At 44.1% G+C, this 24,803-nt stretch overlaps 1 protein-coding gene across 1 annotated transcript in view; it reads right to left on the reverse strand.

Moving 5' to 3' along the window:
• POLR3A (RNA polymerase III subunit A) overlaps window positions 1-24,803 on the reverse strand; it is a 51,574-nt gene that overhangs the window by 19,480 nt on the left and 7,291 nt on the right. The window contains exons 6-19 of the mRNA XM_021699664.2: window positions 20,540-20,779; window positions 20,138-20,300; window positions 19,822-19,958; window positions 18,243-18,346; window positions 17,472-17,613; window positions 14,935-15,075; window positions 10,064-10,133; window positions 9,508-9,635; window positions 9,269-9,407; window positions 7,616-7,780; window positions 4,756-4,928; window positions 3,118-3,229; window positions 2,169-2,287; window positions 41-178 (exon numbers count right to left, since the gene is read on the reverse strand). Of these exons, the coding sequence (XP_021555339.1) occupies window positions 41-178; window positions 2,169-2,287; window positions 3,118-3,229; window positions 4,756-4,928; window positions 7,616-7,780; window positions 9,269-9,407; window positions 9,508-9,635; window positions 10,064-10,133; window positions 14,935-15,075; window positions 17,472-17,613; window positions 18,243-18,346; window positions 19,822-19,958; window positions 20,138-20,300; window positions 20,540-20,779 (1,971 nt within the window). The remainder of the gene's footprint in view (window positions 1-40; window positions 179-2,168; window positions 2,288-3,117; window positions 3,230-4,755; window positions 4,929-7,615; window positions 7,781-9,268; window positions 9,408-9,507; window positions 9,636-10,063; window positions 10,134-14,934; window positions 15,076-17,471; window positions 17,614-18,242; window positions 18,347-19,821; window positions 19,959-20,137; window positions 20,301-20,539; window positions 20,780-24,803) is intronic.

The raw sequence follows: 24,803 nt of genomic DNA on the forward strand, positions 1-24,803 counted from the left end.
TCCTACTCAGCCGCAAATGGCCTACATTTCTTTGAATTACCTGCATGTACCCTGTTTCAGCGGTCTTTACGGCTGTGTCGACGAGACCTTCCCGGCCAGCCATTGTGTGGAAGAAAAACTCGGTCGGTGTCAAACCGGAATAAAAGCTATTAGCCACAAAGCCTTTGGCAGCTGGGAGCTGAAGAGAGGTGGGGGAAAAAAGAAGAATCAAACAAAAAGACCTTCAAGGTCCACAACTTCAAAACCCATTCAAATCACAAAATGCCCCACCTTTAGACTATAAATACCTGGTCAGTGCATGCTCATGAAGGGGCAGACTTTCGAGCCCTTTCCTTTTTTTTTTTTTTAAAGATTTTATTTATTTATTTGAGACAGAGAGAATGAGAGAGAGAGAGCACATGAGAGGGGGGAGGGTCAGAGGCAGAAGCAGGCTCCCTGCCAAGCAGGGAGCCCGATGCGGGACTCGATCCCGGGACTCCAGGATCATGACCTGAGCCGAAGGCAGTCGCTTAACCAACTGAGCCACCCAGGCGCCCGCCCTTTCCTTTTTTAAGAAGATTTTTAAAATTTATTTATTTGACAGAGAGAGAGAGCACAAGCAAGGGGAGCTGCAGGCAGAGGGTGAAGCAGGCTCCCCGCTGAGCAGGGAGCCCGATGCGGGACTCGATCCCAGGACCCTGGGATCATGACCTGAGCCGAAGGCAGACGTCCAACTGACTGAGCCACCCAGGCGTCCCATACAAGGCCTTTCCTAAAGGAGGAATAACTTGGCATAAACTATCCTTCCCAGAGAAAAGCGAGGGTGAGGTCCCAGTCAGGGCTGGTGCTAGTGCCAGTGGCAGGTAAGTGGACCAAGAAGTCTGGATGCCGGGTGGGAGGATGGGTTAGCCTGGTGGTGGGTATTGAGGAGGGCACATTCTGCATGGAGCACTGGGTGTTATGCACAAACAATGAATCATGGAACACTTCATCTAAAACTAATGATGTAATGTATGGGGATTAACATAAGAATTAAAAAAAAAAAAAAAAAGAAAGTCTGGATGCCCCCAGCCTCTCCCTCAAACTCGTCAGGCTCCCTTAGAACTCTGAACCTGACTGACACAGCAGGCACCATTCCAATGACCACTTGGCTGTCTGACTGCTAGTGAATTCTGATCTTGGGCAGAGACCCTAAAATGTTCCTGGGGCTGTCTGGATACAGACAGTACCCACATACTCTCAGTACAGCAGTCCTGTCTCCCCAGGAGGGGCTGGACAAAAACCCTGCAGTCCCACTGACAGGAGCAGCTAGGGCATCTGTGCTTTAATGGGAACAAGTCCAGCTTGTTCCCATTAAAGCTGACTCCAAATCCAGAATTTGAGTAACCAAATCTACTCTAAGTTCCTCAACTAGATTTAATAGTTGTCTGCCCCTGAGTTCCAGAAAAAGCCCAGCACAGATTTGTCTATCTTTGTCTATCTCTGCTTATATTAGCGCTCAAACCACAAGGCCAATGAAACCCAGGGGTCGTTTAAAAACTGAGTTTGAAGGGCGCCTGGGTGGCTCAGTTGGTTAAGTGTCTGCCTCTTGATTTTGGCTCAGGTCATGATCTTGGTTCAGATTATGGTCTCAGGGTTGTGAGACTGAGCCCCGCATCAGGCTCTGTGCTGGGTGTGGAGCCTGCTTAAGAGTCTCTTTCTCCTTCTGCCCCTCTCCCCCTGCTCACATGCATGAGCACAGGCTCGCTCTCTCTAAAAAACAAACAAACAAACCAAAAAACTGAGTTTGAGAACTCGAGAGAAGAGTCTGGAATTTCCTGGCTGTTTTAGTGTGGTTCCTATCATCACTATTTTAAAATCACCACACTTTGATGTCAGTGCCCCCAAAGTAAGCATACAGATTGATCATGCATGAGGTAACCTTACATTCTGATTACTGAACGTAAGCTGGATAGGACCCTGAAATCCTCCTCCTCAGAGAGAAAACAAAGCAGCGGGTGTCGATCCAGTTTTATAGCTGCGAGTCTAACAAGGTCCTCCATGACTCAGTCGGGGATGAGGGAAGACCCTGAGCAGCCCCGGCCTCACAACACCTCCTCCAGGAATGCCTTAGTTGGCAGCACGCGCTCCGGTTCCTCTCCTGTGCCGTTGGTCGCCCTTCAAAGCTCTGCCTGAGCCACTACACTTACCTTTGAGTGTTTTTCAAAGTGAGGCAAGGACCTGTTTTCAAAGCCATCTGGCACTCGAGAGCCACTGATGGCCTGCTGTCCCACACAGGCAATCATCTGTGATATGTTAATGAAAGAACCTGGGGAAACAGGTTAGGAATATAACATTCGTTTACCAAAATAACATTAACTGAAGTACGAACAGATCTGTGGGATAAAACAGGACTATGACATAGCAGGCTCCCGGTCTAGGGCCAGTAAGAGCCAGAAAGAGAAGAGTACAGGTTAGAGCCCTCAGTAACAGAACAAAGGCAGAAGGAGGGCGGGCAGAGCTCAGCAGGGAGTGAGCACTTTGGGGCTGGAGGAAAGACTTGCAAGGTGGGTCTGTGACCAGGCTGAACTGTGGCAGGACACTATGATTTGGGCATGAAAAGGGACGAGGAATTCCAAAGTAAGCGGAAGAGTGGGAAGGAAAGACACAGGAATGGGAAAGTGGGGGGCATGCATGTGTACCAGGGGCAGGAAGGAGAATCCTGGGGGGAAAGGCAGCAAAGCTGGACTTCATTCTGCTAAAAAAATTTACAGAAATAGAAGCAGGGAGGTTTTGAATCTGAGTGCAGTACCATGCAAGCTAACGCTTTCAGGTCCTAAATAACTGAAATTAAAGTGTTTTGCCACGTCATTAAATATATTAGCTCAGATACATTAGCTCAGAAAGTATTTTTTTAAAAATAAGGTCAGGTTTGCTTGAAGCATCCCTGAGCTCTGAAATCCACACAGATTATACAAGTTCCTCCAGGGGAGTTAAATTACCACCATGCAAATAATTAAGTCTCTTTCTGTACATGTGATTTAAAAAGCTATCCCCTTAGAAATGAAAGGTCTGGAGTTATGATGTGTACATTTCCTGGCACAACCCCTGCCAGCCCATGCAGAGGATGGGGACAGTGGCAGCCGGAGGTGCACTCACCCTTGGAGCCGCACAGAGCCATGGTGAGTGGGCTGTTGCTCTTATCCAGCTCCCGGAGACAGGCACTGCCTGCGTGGTCTCGGATCACAGACAGCTCCTTCAGGATCAGAGCCTGGCAGGGGGGAAGAGAGGCGCGTGGGGGCTCTGCTGACTACCAATGTTCAATCTGACACTGAATGAAATTTGAAAAAATTTAAGCCAGATGTCGGATTTCCACTTAAGGTTTTCGAGCCTTATCTATGAAGACCCACACTTCCCACAAGGTTCTAAAATCAGTGCTTAAGGCAGAAAACTGATTAGTAACAAAACCCTGAAAAATCCTTATCTATTTTTTAAATCCCTTAAATGGCCCATAAGGCAGAATGTGAATGGCTTTGTGTATAGCGAGTGCCCTACAGCATAATATGTCTCTGTGTGTTACTGTATACATACATACCCGCTTAAACGTAAGAAGTATAAGCTAACATGTAGTATATAGTAAAGGAGAATGGCTTGTACTATTATAAAATTTACCTCTTGTTTTTTACTTTCCAAGTACACATGTGAATTTCCACAAGTTAAGAGCGTGTGATAAGGTGACTCTCTAAGAATATTCTAGTCTTTGAGCTCTTCCACAGGCTATCCTTTCTCAATTCACAATTTAGGGTGCTGAATCAGTGAGGAGTCAGGTTCCAGGAAAACCAAGTACTGCAGAAGCCCCAGGTAACTTTCCAGGTAAGTCAATGAGAAACCTCTGTTTCTCTCTCTCTTGAGACTCAGTGAGATTAAGAATGAGCTAATGGTCAATAGTGCCTACACAACTCTTTCTTCCTAGTTCACAAAAAATTCCTTCCATCAGAAAATTTCTTACTGCTTATCCATTCTTGCACGTTAGGTGAGTTAAAGCCCTGAGCCAGGGGCTGCAGCGGAGACCGGAGAGAGCCAGGCAAAATCCTGGTGCAGTCAGACTGCTGACGTAGGCTGCCTGAGAGAGAAATGTAGGGCTCGCAGAGGCTGGTGGTCCTTCTGATTCTGACACTTGCTGGTCCAGTTCTCAGCTAACCTAGTTTCAAAGGTGATGGGGGCAGCAGATAGGCATGTGACTCTCAGACTTTTCTGAATTTTCCCTCTTCTGTGTCCAAGTCTCTTTCGAAGACCATCTTTTGATTTTTATTTTTTAAAGATTTTATGTTTAAGTAATCTCTACACCCAATGTGGGGCTCAAACCTATAAGCCCAAGATCAAGAGTTGCATGCTCTACGGACTGAGCCAGCCAGGGGACCCATCAAAGACCATCCATTTAAAGAGCTGTGGTTGCCAGTCTCTGCTGGAGAGATGCTAGAAATAGGGCAGAAGCACTGGAGTACCAGTTACAGCAGGGGCCTAAGTGTAATGCTGGAACAAGAGCAGCCCCATGTGGTCGAGTGAGCGGACAGCCATGTTTGTACTACCTAGGAACATGAAAGCTGCTAGGAATGTAATGGATCTGACTGAAGGCCCCTCATTAAATGAACGAGCACACACCCAAGCAGCACAGAGCTGACCTGGGGCTAAAGCCACGGTGTTGACTTCCCCCTCCCCTCTGCTACCTTCTCTTCCGGCTCGCAGCACAAGCCCACGCGGACCAAGTGGCTAACCCACCCGAAGAGCCAGACGCACCTCCAGAGTCTCCTCAGCGGTGCAGCCAGGCTGTTGCTGCAGCTTGCCTGTGTTCAGGGCTTCGATGTACTCGTCACATTTTTTATAGCCAGCGTTCAGCAACTCATACTTGGCCTTCAGCAGTCCTTGACCAGGTGTGACATCACCAATCCCAATGGAGAATCCACGGTTTGCTGTAGAATAGTTGGCAGGTAGAGCAGAGAGGGCCATGAATGTTCATCAGCCTACTACATGGAAATAAGTTTACACCTTCAGAAAACATGTCATGATCCAATTAAATAATAATGTACCACGGGAGTTCCTAGTAAATTATATAGAAATGACCAAGACTCACTGAATCCTGTCAGAGACCTTACAACCCAGTGGGGAGCAAGTAATGTCCCCAACTAATTATAATATAAAGCAGACTGATATTAAACACTAAAAAGCAGCCGGAGAAAGCCAGCAATAGAAAGTGAGCCATCTGACTTCTTGTTCTAAGATACCATCTTAGAGATCTTTCTGCCCACACCCTCTTGCTTCTTCAGAAATCATTCCAAAGCATTAAAAAACCCCACCATTGAGGGAACTGTGCCCCACCAATTACCTAACTCTAACGTATGTAGAAATGGGTGAACAAGAGGAACCTGGTTTAGTAGTGTGGGGAAGGGATACCTAAGAGTGGCTGTGGAAATGAGGACCCACGAGTCTGGAAAGGCTCAGAAACTATACCATCAGCTTCTGCAGATGCTGCAGATAATGTATGTGTTGGAAATAAGGAAACCTGGTGGAGTATCAGTATTTTCCTGTGGGAGATGGGAGTTTACTAATGGAATTAGAGAGCTCTGGACAGGGGATACTAGGTGCAAAAAAGATGGGAACGACTGGGAAGCAGGTCATGAGGGAAAGTATATTCCATGGCTGTGGCCCTTGGCCCCTTTCCCTGTCCAGCTCCCAGAATCCTGGCAAGCAGGTCTCAACCACTGTGGGGGGAGACTGAGACTGGAACACAGGTCCCTGGAGAAACCAAGCCTCCCTAGAGAAAAGCATTACTGATAGGAATATTTGGCAGTTCCTCAATAAAAATGGTGGCTTGCAGCTCAATCAAGGGACAAGCCCATTAACCAACAGGCTCCATTTCTAATCAGTGTTTGGTGTCTCACTCCTAAAAGTTTGAATGGATAGCCAGGGACCACCAGATATTTGAGGAAAGTCTTCAGCATGAAAGAATGAAAACAACAAATGCACAGAAAAATGAAAGTAAGGAGAAAATTCAGGGAGCAAATAAAACTATGAAAAATATTGTGTCTGACAGAGAAGATGTATCTGGAGATCAAGAACAGGAAGCCTTAAAAAAAAAAACAAAACAGGGCGCCTGGGTGGCTCAGTTGGTTAAGTGACTGCCTTCAGCTCAGGTCATGATCCTGGAGTCCCGGGATCGAGTCCCGCATCGGGCTCCCTGCTCGGCAGGGAGTCTGCTTCTCCCTCTGACCCTTCTGACCCTCCTCCCTCTCATGCTCTCTGTCTCTCATTCTCTCTCTCTCAAATAAATAAATAAAAAATCTTAAAAACAAAAACAAAAAAAACCCAAAAAAACTCCCGAAAAGCAAAAAACTACACCTACAAATAAGAACAATGGAAAATATGGTTGGAAGCTAAATAAATGATAGTTAAAATTAAAAAAAAAAAATCAATAAAACAAATCACTTTAAAAGATAAAAGGAGGGGCGTCTGGGTGGCTCAGATGGTTAAGTGTCTGCCTTCAGCTCAGGTTATGATCCCAGGGTCCTGGGATCGAGCCCCACCTTGGGCTCCCTGCTCAGCAGGGAGTCTGCTTCTCCCTCTCCATTTGCCCCTCCTCCTACTCATGTGTGTGCGCTCTCTCTAGCTCTCTATCTCAAATGAACAAATCTTAAAAAAAAAAAAAAAGGATAAAAGGAATCCAGAAATAAGGAGATGGACAACAGGGAAAAGAAAATAAGGAAATCAGAGAGCTGATCTAGAAGCTCTACTTACACAATGAATAGGAATTCCAAAAAGAAAGAACAGAGATAATTAAGGTGAGAAATTACCAATACCAACAACAAAAACCCAAAAACCAAACCAAACGAAACACGAGAAAATTTCCACAACTGAAGGACACATGGTGGCAGATGAAGAGAGCTCACAGAGCACCCAGCACAATGAAGAGACCCATTCCAAGGGTGTACCACTGTGAATTTCCAGAACACCAAAAACAGAGAATTCTCAATCCGGAATGAAAAGACAGATACAACAATGTGAAAATAGGAATAGAAATCCACTTTAACAATAGCTCTGAGGGCTAGAGGAGAGCAGGACCTTCAAAATTCCAAGGAAAGACAGAATTCAATCCAGAGTTCTATACCCAGCCAGAGAATCGATCAAGTGTAGGAGCTGAATAAGAATGCTTTTGGGCATGTAAAAATCTGGACCAGGGCCTGCTCAAAGCCTGAGTGAACAAAGGAAACAGAACAGTGCAAGGAGAGAAGGGGAAGATGAGGGCCTGGCAGAACCCAGTCACGAGGGCCCAGGGGGCTGTGGTCAGAGTGCAGGCATCTGGAAGGAACCTGTGAAGGGCCCTTGGTCTAATGACCCTGTCTGAGGGGCAACAGGGAGCTGCTGCGCACGTGAGATAAGAACTCAAGAGCAAATTCAAATCTGAACCAAACCGGTCAGTACTGAGCTAATTTCATGAAGTGAAGGCACAAATGATTCAGCCGGGAGTAAGTCTCCTTTCCTGTGCACAGGTATGTGTGTGCTGTGTGGGGGTCGGGGGAGTTAAAGGTAAAAGAAGGAAACAGCACAGAGCCCCTAAACCTCAGCAAGTACCGCAATAAAACGAGGATACTGAGATACTCACAGAGGTAGACAGGAGCCAGCCTGGCAAGCCGTGACATCGCATCGGCCGCTTCGTTCTGCCCCCAGTCTCGCAGCAAAATGTAGAATATGTTGTTCTTGGATCCGGATCCCAGAGTTCCCTTGTCCATACTGCCACTCATCAACTCACTGTTCTGGATAGTAACGTCTGCAAGGATAACGATGACCGTGCACTTAAACAATTACTACTTAGCCTCGTTCCAAAACGAACATGACGCAGTTGAGAAAATACCTTCCCATGTTGAAAATTAAAGCAAAGCAAATAAAAATTCTCTAAAAACGTCTGAGGAGAGGGGCGCCTGGGTGGCTCAGTTGTTAAGTGTCTGCCTTCGGCTCAGGTCGTGATCCCCGGGTCCTGGGATTGAGCCCTACATCGGGCTCCTAGCTCAGCCGGGAGTCTTCTTCTCCCTCTCCCATTCCCCCTGAGCAGTGTTCCCTCTCTCGCTGTGTCTCTCTCCGTGTCAAATAAATAAAATCTTAAATAAAAAAGTATGAGGAGAAAGAAGAGAAATCTAGGGACTTTTGAAAAGCATGAAAGCCCAGTTAGTTACTTTACAATCCTAACTCTTAAATGTACCACCTGACCCTCATTTTCAACTGTGAACTGAGAATGACAGTGTTGACCAATTGTCATCTTTCTGTCACAGGGATAATTTGAGCATATGATGAAATCATGTGCAACAAAGTACTCTATAAACTATAAAGCACATTGTTATTCACACAAGAGAATGAAAATTAATGGCACCTGGAAGAGGGTATACCTCAAAATGAAATTCACATCTAGGTAAAAACAAAACACAATCTAAAACAAGAAGCCAAAACACCTAAAAGACCAGAGAGTATATTTTCAAAGTAATGGTTATAAACCTGAGAAAAATTGGTGCCCTTTGAAACATTTACTCTTCGTGGCAAAACAGTGGAAGTCTTGACCCTCAGAGACTCTGCAGTTCAGTTCTTCAGTGCAGAGTCCTGGAGAACTATTTCTTGTCACAAGGCCTGGCTAACAAAGCCCATTCAAAGTCAGTGCCATTCACAGTAGTCTGCTGGGGAACTGCTCGTTAGCAGTCTGAGGGGAAGCAAAGGAGCTCGCTCAACAAACCAAACGCTGGCTGAATGGCATTGATCCATGGACCATACTTTGGGTTGAACTAGTCTGGATGACTCGGATGGTTTAACATTTAAATCCTCTCCTGGTTATACCTGATCTTCATGTCATAAAAAACTCACTGACCAGGAGGCAGTAAAAAAAGTCCTACTAATTATACTTTTAGACAATGAACACATTTTTGGAAGTAAAATGATAAATTATATGCCTTAAAAAATGAGACCCTTGCTGATGGCAAAAAAAAAAAAAAAAGGGTAGGGGCAGAATAAAAGAAATTGCATGAATTTATAGAAACTAGTCACCTAAAACACATCTGGAGCTCTGGAGAAGAACATTCTAATCACTGGATCACGTACCTCCATGATCTCTACTTTTTAGAGAAATGGGGAGTCACATCTGAGAGGAGAAACACCAACTACATTTCCCCAAATAAACTTCCCACCTTAGAGCAACCTCGGATTTGCCTGTTCCGGGAAGGCAGTCACTGGCCACCGGCTTTCCGCCCCCTCCCAGCCTGCTGCCTTCACTCACAGGAATCATTGACACAGAGATCTTCTCCTTTGCCGCAGTACTGCTTGCCCTTGGTTCGGAGGTTGGCCCTCACTGGGTTGTCATCGCTCGGTCTGAGGATGACACTGAAGATCTGCTTTCCCGTCCATAGGGTAACAGGCTGCAGAAGGAAGCCACAGCATCAGTTGGCTGAGCCTGGTCTCGACTGCAGAGTGCTCGCGGCCTAACCTGCTACCAGCACCCCAAGCATCCGCACAAACCTTTAGTATCGTCGGGGGTGGGAGGTGAACTTTAATTTTCTCATCCTTGCCAACCAATATTGAAGCAATGATTTGGCAAGCCTTGGCGCGGTCAAAGAAAGTGTCCTTCAGGGTGAGGAGATAGGCACCTATGAATGTTGGCAATAACACAACACAAAGAAACGGAATGAAACTGTGAGAAAATCACAAGGTTTTGATTTTAAAATGAATCTGGGCTATTACCAAAAGAGTGAATTAAAACATAGAGCTACTTGCTGGCTCTCTCCTCCCACCAGAATCGAAGCTCCACAAGGAGAGGGACTTTGTCTGAGTCACTGCGGTATCTCCAGTGCTTAGAAAAATGTCTAGGGCACCTTAGGAGCTCAACGAATGCTTACTGATTCCAAGCATAACCAACCAACACAAAATCTCTCAAGTCGGTTCACAGTCAACACTTAGTAAATGAACAACAGAATTAAACACAGGAAATTACACAGCTCTCTAAGTTGTGACATGATTCACTGTGAAAGAGAATCCTGGTGTTCCAGTCTCCCTTCAAGTGACTTCACACACACACCTGTCAGAAAATCCTGAATAGCAGCAATTAGTGGTTCTCCATTCCTTGGTGTTACCAGATTTGCTTTAGTCTGAAGGAAAAACAAACAATACATTAGCCATTCCATCCATACGTTCTTTGGATTGCATGATGCAGGCCAGGAACTGCACCCTAAAGACTCCGAACTGCTGCAAATAAATACAGAATAGCTGGTGAGCGGAAAAAAGAGGCTGAGAAATGGAAGACAGGGGTCCTGATTCCAGCTTTGTCACCAGCTCCTCTTTCCTTTACCTGCAAGAAATGGGCCTCAGACGTTCCTACCAACACTAAAATCAATACTGAGTGAAGTTGTTTTGGATTCCTACAAGAACTCCGTATGTGTAAGACTTCATGGTTATTAATAAATGCACTTCTTCAAAGAAAATTCACTTCTATGAATGATGGCAGCACTGTTACCTTCGAGGATAACCAATTCCATACCTCTCCACAATGATGGCAGAACTGCTGAACTTCTCTTGGTCAAGACACTGGGTTCTAACAATAATTAACAACAGGATTTAATTAAAATTTAACAAATGCCTACACTGAGCAAAAAGGGGTGCTAGTTGTTCAGGGCATAATTAACAAGTTTAAAGAAGATTCTATGCATCAGAATGCATTTGCTCAATTTTTGCTGTTGTTGAGATGTAACTGACAGATAAATTTGCTCAAATCTTGATGTGGAGATGCTTGTGTTATTTGCGGGTTGTCTGGGCAACCTCACCTGGAGTAAAAGGCCCTTCAAGGGAGAGACCTGCTTCTGCCTTCTTGTTAACGCTGCACGGAACGGTGATCCTCCAGCTAGGGCTGGAAGACAGTTGTTCATGCCTGCTTTCGAGAATCTCTCTGAGGCGGGACAGGGAGGTGGTTTGGGGGCTGAGCACATGAAGCTGGGATCTGCATATTTTGCAAGTCTCCTGGGTAATTTGGGACTATATTCAGGCTAGAGCCATACCCACTCCACCGAGTCACAACTGCTGAGTCAATACAGTAGATGATAATTTTCTTACATAAAATTGAGGGGATTTGTCCCGATAGTAACTAAAGATTCTTCCATCCCAATATCCTTGGAGCCTGTGTTTTATTGTTGTCATTTTTTTTTTTTAAAGATTTTATTTATTTATTTGAGAGACAGAGAATGAGAGACAGAGACCATGAGAGGGAGGAGGGTCAGAGGGAGCAGCAGACTCCCTGCCGAGCAGGTAGCCCGATGCGGGACTCGATCCCGGGACTCCAGGATCATGACCTGAGCCGAAGGCAGTCGCTTAACCAACTGAGCCACCCAGGTGCCCTATTGTTGTCATTTTTAACCAAGGAAATATGATACAACAAAATGGATCTTCAGTACCAAAGTCAATGCTAAAGTCCAACTGGTTGGTGACAGGCTGTTATCACTAGAAACCAGATACACAGCTGATATCACTGGCAACATCTAAACATTACTTTTTATTACAAAAAACAGTATGTTTTTTATAGGAAAAAAAATCTAAAAATATAAACATGAAAAAAGGTGAAAAAATAAAAAATCCAAAAAAAAATCTCTGCATGAACTGCCAAACCAAAGAACTGCTATTATAAGATTTTGGTATATAACCCTTCCAACCTCTGTCTAGAAACGCTTTTACAAACATAGAAGCATCTCTTTACCAAACAAAATACGATCATGTCATACATGATTTTACATTTAATACATTTTTTAAATAAAAAATAAATCATAAGTAGCTTTTAACCAACAGCTATACAAACTATATCATCATTTTTAAGGGCTACACAGGATTTCGTGGTATGAATGTGACATAATTTAATCCTACCAACTTTTTATTGGTGGACATTGTTTCTAACGTTTTATTATTACAAGTAATTTTGCAACTCTGCTTATGTCCTCTGGAGCGCTTACTAGCAAGGAGAGTGCAAGGTCAGAAGGAATGATCACTACACACCATCTGACCGCGGGAGCACAGAACTCATTCGTGGCCATCCCCCCTGCATCATCTCTCTCGCTGTCCACCAACACCTAACACGGCACTCATCACAACTGCTACAAATACTGACACTTAGGAGGAAACAGGCTGCCTCTTGTCACGCCAGGTCGGATCATACCACAGGGTCTTTGCACCTGTTGTTCCTCTGCTTGGATTGCTCTTATACACACAGTCATGCTGCTCATTCTCCCACTTCTCTCAGAAGCTGGCTCAAGTGTTATCATTTCAATGGCCTTCCCTGACCATCCTCTATGGAACAGAACCCCTCTCATTTTCTTTCCTCCTTGCTGTATTTTGTTCTTTTCTTCTCAGCACTTATCACCACCTGACCTATTTTATAATTGTTTATTCTTCACTTCTCTCTGTTTGAATAGGGATGAGAACAAGAACTTTGACTTTCTTATTCTGTGTTGTGTTCCTAGAAGAGTACTTGGCACACAGTAGGTGCTCAATAAGCATCAACCAATCATTTTAACCAACTGAGCCACCCAGGCGCCCCAACCAATCATTTTAAAAGGCTGAGGAGTCTGAAGAAATAATTCACAAGAAGAAAGACTCCAAATACACCAAGATGGCCACTGAAGGATTCATCCTCAGAGCAAAACAGGGAAAACACCCTCAGATTCTCAACAGAAGGTAGATGAACCTTGGTGTGTTTACCTGGTGAAATTCTGTAAAGCCATTATACTCAATAATTATGAAGACTTAACAACAAATGGGGGCATTTATTTTTAAGTTTATATTTATTAATTTTTTAAAGGGGGGAGGGGCTGAGGGAAGAAGGAGAAAGAGAGAATCTTAAGCAGGCTCCATGAGGGGCTTGATCTCACAATCCTGAGATCATGACCTGAGCTAAAACCAAGAGTCCGACACTTAACCAACTGAGCCACCCAGCGCCCTTATAATACATTAAGTAGTAAAAAGGAAAACAGAGGCTATCACAAACCATGACCACAACAAGTATCTAAATTCAAGGATAAAGAACAAACAGATAAAAAGAGGTGGAAATAAAGAAAACAGAGAAGTTGTGATATGTAAAATTCTTATTTAAATAACTCCATTATGCTAGAACATTTGAATAAATAAGAATCAATGTTTTGTTTTTATTTATTTATTTTAAAGATTTTATTTATTTGAGAGAGAGAATGAGAGAGAGAGAGCACATGAGAGGCGGGAGGGTCAGAGGGAGAAGCAGACTCCCTGCTGAGCAGGGAGCCTGATGTGGGATTCGATCCTGGGACTCCAGGATCATGACCTGAGCCGAAGGCAGTAGCTTAACCAACTGAGCCACTCAGGTGCCCAAGAATCAATGTTTTAAAAAATTGAAGACCACAGTGTATTTTAGCCACATGAATTTCTTAGTAGTTAAGTGTGTACACAAAATCTGCACCACATTAAATACTTCACTTTACCAGAAAAACTATATCAACTTCAGGCATGAAGAACCCAGGTAGGCCAAGAATGCAGCCCCTCCTTCCTGTCCCCACCGAATCCTCCTGTAGTTTAATAGATATGCTTGCGGAACTTAACTGCCTTCACTTTAGAATCATACTAACACCGTGAATTAAAACAGATTAAAAAAAGCACCGAATCAGAAACGGTGAGAAGTGTTTTGGAGGTAGGAGCACTGATAGCCACAGACAAAACAGCCCATGGTAATACAGAAAACCAGAGTACTGGGAATAAGGAAAACATAACCTCTACAGAATGATTTTGTTTAGTGTGTCCTTTAGACAACAAACGAGCATGTAATATACTGTTGGAAGATTTTTGTTCAGAATGTTCAATAAAATGTATTAGTACTTAAAGATATCTTCAACTACCAAAAAATCCTCTTATGCAGAACGTCTTATGCTTTTCCCATTACCCCCAACAGTCAAGACATTGCTATACGCTTATCTTTTTTACTTTTTAAACATGGCTTATTCATATACTATTCAGCGATAAAAAACAACACACTGCAACAAATGTACAACTACAGATGATTTTTAAAAGCATGCTGAGTGACAGAAGAGGTACACAAAAAAAGTATAAATGTATGATTCCACTTACATGGAGTTTTAGAAAAGACACCAGGGGTGTCTGGGTGGCTCAGTCGTTAAGCGTCTGCCTTCGGCTCGGGTCATGATCCCAGGGTCCTGGGATTGAGCCCTGCGTCGGGCTCCCTGTTCAGCGGGAGGCCTGCTTCTCCCACTCCCACTCCCCCTGCTTGTGTTCCCTCTCTTGCTGTGTCTCTCTCGGTCAAATAAATAAAAAAAAAAAAAAAAAAGAAAGAAAAGACACCAGATACACAGTGGGGAAAAAATCAGGATAGTATTGCCTCTGGCAGGTGAGTTATAATGGAAAGGCACAAGAGGAAATTTTGGGGGGTTATAGTAATGCTCTCTGTCTTGACAACAGTTTGATATACACAGCTCTATGCACTTGCCAATGCATAAATAGAATGGTACACTTCACCTTAAAAATGAAAAGTAAGAGAAAAAATAAACCATTTAAATCTAACTGTATGCAGACTGAGTTATTTAGGGAGTATACTAAATGTCTGCCACTTACTGTTAAATGCTGCCAGATATAAGATGGATTATGGATAGACAGAAGGAAGAATAGAGGGACTGATATGTGATAAAGCCTAACAGTAAAACGTAAACTAAAGGATCTAGGGCTACACACCTGTCTTATCTTTTCATAGCTGGTGCTCGAATAGGTACTTTCCCTTAGAGATGCACGTTATAGGCCAGAAGATACTCCCCTCAACTCCCCACCTGTCTCAGACACTCCCTTACATGATATAAGATGCTTTCAAACAGGACCCGCTGCCCTTCCCCTCCTTTCAGGCTGTTCGGGGAGCAGGGGGGCTGCCACCCTACATACCCCCATCAAAACAAGGGCCTCTGCTTTAGCTTCCTCCGTTTGAGGAAGATGAAGATTCATCTCATCGCCATCGAAATCTGCGTTGTAGGGCGTACAGACACACTCGTTAAATCTGAAGGTCCGGTGCGGCTTGACCTTGGCCTGTGGAATACATACACACACACACACACACACAAACACAGACACACACAAAACAAAATAGGAGAGGGACTTAGTCATTTACCCAAAAACCTCATGGTTTCAAAACATTAATAAATGGTTTCCTGGAGAACTGGATACTTTAAGAAAATAAATTTCTAGTATGTTCTGTCAAGTGATAACATGTCACTTGTGGACTTATTCAAGTAGCTTTATGAGATCAAAACAATACAATGAGTTTAACACAAGGCAAATACCAACCTAAGAGCCACAAGAAAGGGCTCCCCTGGCCAATGATGTCATAGTTTGATATCAGACAGATTCATGGCAGAAACTGATTAAAACACACTGACTAAATAAAAACCCATGAGTTTATAATGACACTGAAAAAAGGGAAAGCAAGACCACACACAAAACCCAAACCAACGTAGTTGGAAGAAATTGAATGCCAACTTTCTCCTCCCCAAACTGATAAAAAAGGAAAAAGAATCAGGCATTTATGCTGCCTTTCCTTCAGGAATTATATTTTTGGGTAATAAATAACCCTAGTTAGTAAGACAAAATTCTTCATTATACAAATGGTGGGTATGAAATGTGAAAGGAATGACAGATTAGAAAATCTCCATTTTGTAGCCCCCATGAAATAATGTTGGCAATAATCATAAATGGAGGAAACCTTTAGAAAAAAGGTCGTTAAGAAAAGTTTCAAGGGAGGCGCCAGGCTCAAGTATCTGATGCCCTAACCTTCTCAGCATAACTAAGAGTGGGGCAGCCAGACAACACATGCCTTCTGAAATAAGGTAAGAGGAAGTAGCCAGCACCACCTAGGAGTTACTCTTGCCAGAAGTTGAACATGAATCTGACCCTGCCTTGAGAGCCACTGTCCAGTTTATAGGAATAAAAGGAAGAATGAAGTAACTCTTAATGCCATGCGTACACATACAGAGAACACGGGACATTTCTTCAGGACAAATGACCTGGCTTTTTCAGCAACAGTGAAATTAAAAGGGGGGGTGGGTGCCTGGGTGGCTCAGTCGTTAAGCGTCTGCCTTCCACTCAGGTCATGATCCCAGGGTCCTGGGATCGAGCCCCACATCAGGCTCTCTGCTCCGCGGGAAGCCTGCTTCTCCCTCTCCCACTTCCCCTCCTTGTTTTCCCTCTCGCTCTGTCTCTCTCTCTCTGTCAAATAAATAACTAAAATAAAAAAAAAAAGAAAAAGGCGGGGCAGTTGTTCTAGATCAAGAGAGACTGAAGACATGTTATCAACCAAATGTCACGTGCAGACTTTACATCCAGATTTGGACAAACTAGCTGTGAAAAGATTGTTGAGATGCTTGGGGAAATGTGAGCATGGACTGGGTGCCGGACAATACCAAGGAGTGAGTGTTCATTTTGTGTAGTGTGGTATGGCACTGTGGTTATGTGTGTCTTACAGAAGTAAACTGAATACACATGGAGAGAAGACATGGCATCTGGGGCCATCAAAGGAAAAAGGGAGAGAAAACAGGAGTGGCAAAATCTTGAAAATTATTAAAAACAGAATGAGAATACAGGAGTTCTTCATAGGATTCTTTCCACTTTTGTATATATTTGAAATTTTTCAAACAAAAACATTTTTATTTTGAGAATGCCCCAAAGCCAAGAAAAAGTTTCTGGAAAAGGAAGGCTTTTGTCCTCTCCCTAGATCCCCATAATCATAACCCCCATAATCATAAACTGTTTCTTTGATATTTCCAGACTTAAGTAAAAAGATTGAGGAAACATGTTCGTGAAGTGAAAAACTAAATCTAGAAAGACACTACCTGAAGAGCCTGTTTAAACACTGTTTGCAAATGCTCATGGATTTAAAGGCTTTGGAGAAGGAGAATTTATGAATATTGAGCGAATTAAAGTTGCATCTAATTTCCATTTTAAATCTCCAGAAAAAGGAACTGCTGCTGTTGCAAAACTAAATCACCGAAGAAAATATGCTTGAAGGTCTTCGTTGGAGGGCCATTGCGACGAAAAATCTCCTAAGCATTTTAGTTCCATAGTTAATATGCTAAGCGAAACCTGAAATCTCCTTTCTGCCATATCTGTTTTACGTAAGTCTGCGCACACACATATATGTATATATTTTGTTTGCAAGTGGAATCATGTGCCAGTCACTTTCACGCTAGTTTTCAATTATTTCCTTTCTGTTTCACTGTTGTGTGTGGATTTTATCAATACGAAAAATACTGAAGGGAAGCCTGAAACGTAAAAGTTTCACTCAAACTAAAAAGTGAGAGTAGAGAAAAATCAGAAGTCACAAAAATTTGAGATTACTGGCAATCGAATTTTAGGGGTCTGGAATTTTGCATCGCACACCCAGCCAATTCCGACCCAACAGAAGCTAAAAACAGAAATGTCACGCTCACCAGATGCGCCATAATGCTCAGTTTGTGCAGCGATGGCTGCCGGTTGAACAGCACCACATCTCCATCTATGAGGTGTCTCTCCACGATGTCCCCGTACTTGAGCTCCTGGGCCATCTTTTCCCTATTTCCGTACTTCAAAAACCTAAGTGTATGGTAAGAAACGTGATCTATGAGAGTAAAGCCTCCTCACCAAGTTGCTCCCTCTTCACATCAGGAATCAGTCTCAAAAATGATCACATTGCCCTGAATCGAAGGTGCCTTCACAAGCCCGTCAGTTAAACTATGACTGTCAGTATATCTTCATTTCATAAATGTTAAAATAGGAAAAGAGTTATGTCTTAGAATCACAGAAATGCAGGAATAAGTCGGCTTCTCCCACAGCACCCTGCTAATATGTTTTTATCTTACGTTTATCCCAGGAGATCAAAAGGCACCAGTGATTAGTGGAAAGCCTGAGTGGGCAAAACAAGGCTGTAAGTACAATAAGTAACCCCACAGAGCCCGTGTGCACAGAAAATGACCGGCTTTCCTAACTCCATGTGTTCTGTCTACCCAGACCAACAATATATGCTAGGGAACAAATGGACATTTTGTGTATATTCAATGCACAAACACAGCAAATGATGAACCCGTGCTCACTAAAATTTAAACAGTATTTTTCACATGCTAAAATGTCACAAACATTGTATTTTGGACTGTATTCTGTGGCTGAGTATGGCGACCTTGGGCGTGAGAACGTTGTTACATATGGCTAGACTGGGCCAGCATTACCTTTTCATCTGTGTGTGTCTCTGCTGAATGAAATTGGCTCCTGGGTGAACTTCAGGGCCATTTCGAACCAGTTTCCTCAAAAAATTGATGTTTGCTTTGTTCACCTGCACAACCACAATAAAAGACACAAGGATTACCGTCAGGTTTCTGTACGCTGAGTTGCGTCTCAATCTTTACTTTCCTTGGGTGATTCCAGGAGAAAGAAAGGCAGCATCCTGCTGCCTTGGGTCTTGAGTTTAATGACAACAGCGGACTGGCACAGGAGCCCAGGTTCCAATCTGAACTCACCACTGGCAGGGTGAAATGGCCAAGTCCTTTACTGGCCTTTGGTTTCCCTATTAGTGAAATGAGTGGGCTGGACTGAGCTGTAGGGACCTTCTGGCACATCCTGTGATCCTAAGAACAGTTGGCAACCTCACTAGCAATGATTTACCACGGGCTCCTGAGGTTTAAAAACTGTGACTCCAGCACCACTAGGCCGTGCTCTGCATTGTCATGTCCTGCAACCTCTCAGACAACAGTCTTGTGGAACCCCATCTCAGAGAAGGAAACTGAATCAGATACATAAAATATCTAAGGCTACTTTACACAAGCTTTACCAAAAGCTTCCACGATCTGGGCTAATTATGAATCTTAAAAGCAAAGCCAAAGCCCATATCCTCCTATTATCAGGACTTACAGTTTTCTATACCTCAGTTACTATATATTCCATTTTATACTCATGATGAGTGTGAGTTAAGTGCAAAGTGGTGCAGCCTTTCTGGCTATGCATCAATAGCCTCAAAATATTCAAAGCAGGGGCGCCTGGGTGGCTCAGTTGTTGGGCGTCTGCCTTCGGTTCGGGTCATGATCCTGGGATTCTGGGATCGGGCCCTGCGTCGGGCTCCCTGCTCAGCGGGAGGCCTGCTTCTCCCTCTTCCACTCCCCCTGCTTCTGTTCCCTCTCTCGCTGTGTCTCTCTCAGTCAAATAAATAAATAAAATCTTTAAAATATATATATATATTCAAAGTATTTGACTCAGTGATTATAAAGTCTTAAAAATATAATCCATCCCGAGGAAATTAACTGGGTGTGGTGCTTATCATTTAGTTACTCTAAAAACATGAGGTAGGGGCGCCTGGGTGGCTCAGTCGTTAAGCATCTGACTTCGGCTCAGGTCATGATCCCAGGGTCCTGGGATCAAGTCCTGCATTGGGCTCCCTGCTCAGCTGGGAGCCTGCTTCTCCCTCTGCTTGCTGCTCCCCCTGTTGTGCTCCCTCTCCCTCTCAAATAAATACAACCTTTAAAAAAAAAAAAAAGAGGTAAGATGGAACTAAGAGGTCAAAGACCATACTACTTGGAAAAACCAGTTGCAGCAGCTTATGTCTAACGTATCTCTGAGCGTATACACACACAGCCAGACACATCTGTGCTTGCACGGTGGCAGATGTTATACGCGGTGGTAGACGTATGAAACCGGAAGATAACACACACACCAAACTGTGGGTTGTGTGCATTACCCGGGATTTTCCAACTGTCTATTGTTTGGAATCTCAAAATAAAAGACAAACACAGAATTGAGTGGCTGAATGGAACTTACCTTCTCAGGAAAAGTAAGAATTTTGGCCACGTGAACGGGCACAGCTACCTCATCGATCCTGAGATTGGGGTCAGGTGAGATGACTGTTCTGCCAGAAAAATCCACTCTCTTTCCTGAGAGATTGCCTCTAAATCGACCTAAATCAACAAAAACATGTCATAGGTCTCCATGGAGCAAACGTGTGCTGCTTTGGAATAGTATGACCACAGAGAACTAGGGAAGTCTGTGATTGCCAATTAGATAAGCTGGACATACACTCCAGAAAAAGGTAACAAAGGCAGTAGACTGTCTCCTGCACATTTTGTTGGAAACATACCCTGTTTTCCCTTTAGGCGCTGGACGAAACCTCTTGTCCATTTCTTGGGTGCCATGTTGAGGGGAATGCCTGAGAGCTCACTGTTAATGTAGAGGGCACACTGTAGTTGCAAGAAATCCCAGTCTTCCATGATCATCTGGGTCTTTGCTCCTGATATCCGATGCTAAAAATGAGCAGAGAATGAGAAAACATGATCCTGGGTCAACCTGACTTTCTTGATGAGAAGTGTTTGCAATAGATAACGCTCCTAAACCTAGTGCTTGGAAGTACTTTTTTTTTTTTCATTTTTTTCATTATGTTATGTTAATCACCATACATTCCATCATTAGTTTTTCATGTAGTATTCCATGATTCATTGTTTGCATATATCACCCAGTGCTCAACGCAGAACGTTGTACTGACCTTTTTAATGACGTCATTTAGGAAAATGATTTCTGTCAATTTCATCGTCAGATCATCTTCATTGGTGCCAGACTTCAAATCGCTCACGACGGAGGGTCTGATACACAAAGGGGGCACTAAAAGTCGTGTGAGAATCAAATCAGAGGGCTTTCCAGCTTCTGGGTTCATTAGAAGTAGAGGGACATCTTCAGCTGGGATTCGTTTGAATAAATTCAGAACTACTAAGGGATTCAAGTTTTCCTATAGAGAGGAGGAAAAAAGAATGGAGAGACACGTTAACTTTCCACAGTTTGGGCAAGTTTACTTCTCCATGCTCAATACCCCATTCAACACTTAACTCAGAGTTAACTATACGCACTGAAAGAAATTTCTGTTGGTAACATGCTATGGTGGCAGAGCCCTAAACACATACATGCCTTTTATTCCAATTATTTAAGCCAGTAATTCCACTTCTAATTATTCCAAAGGGAATGACTTTAGAAATCAACACAAAGATTCAGCTACAGGGATGTTCCCTAAAGCTGTTAACAGTGAAGAGTTGGAAATAGCCTGATAGGTTGCTGGCTAGATAAAATCATAGTATATCCATACATAAGCAACCATGAAGCCATAAAAAAAAAGACACTACAGAAATGTAGCTATTGCCATGAAAGCTGTTCATAAAATATTGGTAAATGAAAGAAGCGTGTGTATGTTATGATCTCATTTCAGGGGAAAATGTACATCTGTACAGAAAAGAGGAAATGGATGTTTAGCAAGCTGTTAATAGTACTGTCTGCAGGTGAGTGGAATTATAATCTTCTTGCTTCTTTGTTTACATTTAAATTTTCTGCAGTGGGGCGCCGGGATGGCTCAGTCAGTTAAGCGTCTGCCTTTGGCTCAGGTCATGATTCCAGGGTCCTGGGATTGAGTCCTGCATCAGGCTCCCTGCTAAATTGACCTAAATTGACCCTGCTCAGCAGGGAGCCTGCTTCTCCCTCTCCCTCCCGCTCCCCCTGCTTATGTGCTCTCTGTCAAATAAATAAATAAAATCTTGGGGTGCCTGGGTGGCTCAATTGGTTAAGTGACTGCCTTCGGCTCAGGTCATGATCCTGGAGTCCCAGGATCAAGTCCCGCATCGGGCTCCCGGCTCAGCAGGGAGTCTGCTTCTCCCTCTGACCCTCCCCCCTCTCATGCTCTCTATCTCATCCTCTCTCAAATAAATAAATAAAATCTTAAAAAATAAATAAATAAAATCTAAAAAAAAAAAAGCATTAAAAAATAAATTTTCTGCAGTGAACTTACATCGCCTTTGTATTTTTTTTGAAGATTTTATTTATTTGAGAGAGAGACAGAGAGAGTGAGAGAGAAAGAGAGAACACGAGCAGGGTGAGGGGCAGAGGGAGAAGACGACTCCCCGCTGAGCAGGGAGCCCGATACGGGACTCGATCCAGGGACTCCAGGATCATGACCTGAGCCAAAGGCAGACGCCCAACCGACTCAGTTACCCAGGCGCCCGCCTTCCTATTTTTTTTTTTTTAAGATTTTATTTTTCATTTATTTGAGAGAGAGTGAGAGCATGAGCGGCGGGAGGGGAGAGGGAGAAGGAGACTCCCCGCTGAGCAGGAGGCCGGAAGAGGGGCTCCTTTCCAGGACCCTGGGATCATAACCTGAGTTGAAGGCAGACACTTAACTGACTGAGCCACCCAGGTGCCCTATATTGCCTTTGTATCAACTTCATTTTATAGAAGTGCTATGCTATAACAACTTCCTCATAAGAACTACACGCATGATCAGAGAAACTCAAAGATCAAAGGTAAGAATGGTCAGCTTGTGTCTTGTTGCTGAAAATTACATTTTCTTGGGATTAAATACTGTGTGACAAAGAATATGTGTTACAAGCAGAACTTGCTATGCGTAACTTAATGAGACAGGGAAACAAAGTTAAGAAGAAATGTTTGAAAATCCACTGCCCTTAGGACACTGTCACAAGAGGATATTTCTGTGGGCCCGCCCTGGAGAAGGCAGTGGACTTGGGGAGAAAGAAGGAATCCTGCCTGAAGTTTTGCAGTCCGGGTCCCTGCCCGCAGAATTCCCTTCCTTAGCTTCCCTGCCTCCCAGCAACGTGCACCTCACGGCCACCTGAGGCAGTTGGAGGATATCTAAGAGTTCTAGGAACAGGATGAAGGCCAGATGTCCCTTGCAGTACCAGGGTCAGTGCTAGACAAGAACATCACGGAACTGAAGGCTGTTGGAGGAGGGCAGGAGGACTGACAAGAGTCTGGAGACCAGTTCCTGGCCACAGCTGTTACTCCAGAATGACATAACACTTGCCTCCCAAAGGGCACAGGGAAGAGAGCCCTGATTTATTGTTATGTACTAGGAAATGCAAGTCAGGGACCACTGGAAAGACAGAAAGAAGGGCTGTTGGGTCCAAGGCACAATATCCAAACAGCCAGGGCTCCCTGGTGGAGCGTGGACTGCCCTAGGTGGCACAGAGAAGCTTAGCCTGCCACTCAATCTGCTGGGGTCGCTATGGAAGGCATTTCTACCTGGTGGGGAGGCAATACTGATGCTATCTATGGAAAGATTCTCCCCCCCCCCCTTTTTTTAAGCAGGCTCCACCCCCAGTGTGGATCCCAATGCAGGGCTTGAACTCAAGACCCTGAGATTGAGATCGGAGCTGAGATCAGGAGTTGGACACCCAACCGACTGAGCCACCCAGGCGCCCCTCTATGGAGAGACTCTTATCTGCAGGTCCACCAACTCCTGGATTTGCATTAAAACAGGGAGTGGATATACACTAGTCTTCTGGAGATAGAGTCCAGAGTTTTTAATTCCTAAAGAGTTCTGTGACCCAGAAAAGGTCAAGAACCACTGCTCTAAGGTTTTCTCTAACTCAAGGATGCTATGCTGCCCATAAAGGCACATGAGGTTCCACACTCCTGGAAATTAAACGGGTAGGTAAGCATGTCAGGATGTGGACCATCCTGAGTTTAATGAGCTTCAGGGCAATACATCCACCTGTCTGCATGACACCCCTCTCCACAAAAGGTAAAAGGGACTCACTGATGCTTTGTTCACTTAGGTGACTAAGGGGCCCTCTCTGAGGAAGGGCCATTCGGAATCAGGCAATGGTGAATTCCTGTTTCGCCCCCTCCCTCCTTTCACAGCTGGTATAAGAACCAGGATAAGTTGATGGTCTCTGACAACTTTGGAGGCCCTGCCACTGCTCCAAACACTGTAAAGTCCTCAAACAGGACCTCAGAAAAATGGATCTTGTTACAGAGCACACTTAAGGAGAAACCAACAGAAATACAAGATGGAACACAGGTGTTACATGAGGCACAGACAATGGACATGCTGTTGAGAAAAGGGTGAGATCAAAGGGTGGGAAGAGCAGAGGCTGCAGGGAAGAAGCTAAGGCAAGGGGGCGTCTGGTGAGGAGGGGGAGGGAGCAGAGTCAGTAAGCCAAAGGGACACTGAGTCCCAGCATACACGTGGAGAGGGGAGGAAGCCTCACCTGTCTTTACCATGACTGTCATTACTTACTTACTTTATAATTTTGTTGTAAATTAAATCATACAGTTGCACTAGAGAAGTTTGTTTTCATTTATTAATTTTTAAAGGTTATTTAAGTAATCTCTACACCCAATATGGGGCTCGAGCTCATGACCCCAAGATCAAGAGTCCCACACTCTTCTGACTAAGCCAGCCAGGCACTCCTGTCATTATTAAAGCTTTTTTTTTTTAAGAGAGGGAAAGAGCGAGAATCTTAAGCAGGCTCCAAGCCCAGTGTAGAGCCTGACACGGGGCTTGATCTCACAACCCTGACATCATGACCTGAGCCAAAATCCAGAGTCAGACGCTTAACTGACTGAGCCACCCAGGCACCCCCATCCTGTCATTAGTATCACGATAATGTCAGTAGCAGTGCTAGGTACAGCAACTGGGTAATATGCTCTATGCGCTTGCTCTGCACCAGGCACTGGGCTAAGCACTTTACCTGGAATTCATCTCTTAATCCTTACAACAGCCTTAAAGCAGATACTCCTGTAATCCCTGTTGATAGCTGAGGAAACTCAAGTCCAGGATGGGTCACGTGTCTAAAGTCACAGAACAAATAAGCAGCAGAAATGGGCTCTAATCTCCCATCTGACCCCAAAGTCAAAGCTCCTCACTACCCTAAACCACCTCTAGGGTGTCAATCTGGGCAGAGTGGGGTGGGGTACACAGGGTGGTGGTGGCATTGGGGCATGACCTGAGCGCCAAGCTGGACGCTCTA

Source organism: Neomonachus schauinslandi, chromosome 6 (assembly GCF_002201575.2).
Source record: "Neomonachus schauinslandi chromosome 6, ASM220157v2, whole genome shotgun sequence".
Classification (NCBI taxonomy): domain Eukaryota; kingdom Metazoa; phylum Chordata; class Mammalia; order Carnivora; family Phocidae; genus Neomonachus; species Neomonachus schauinslandi.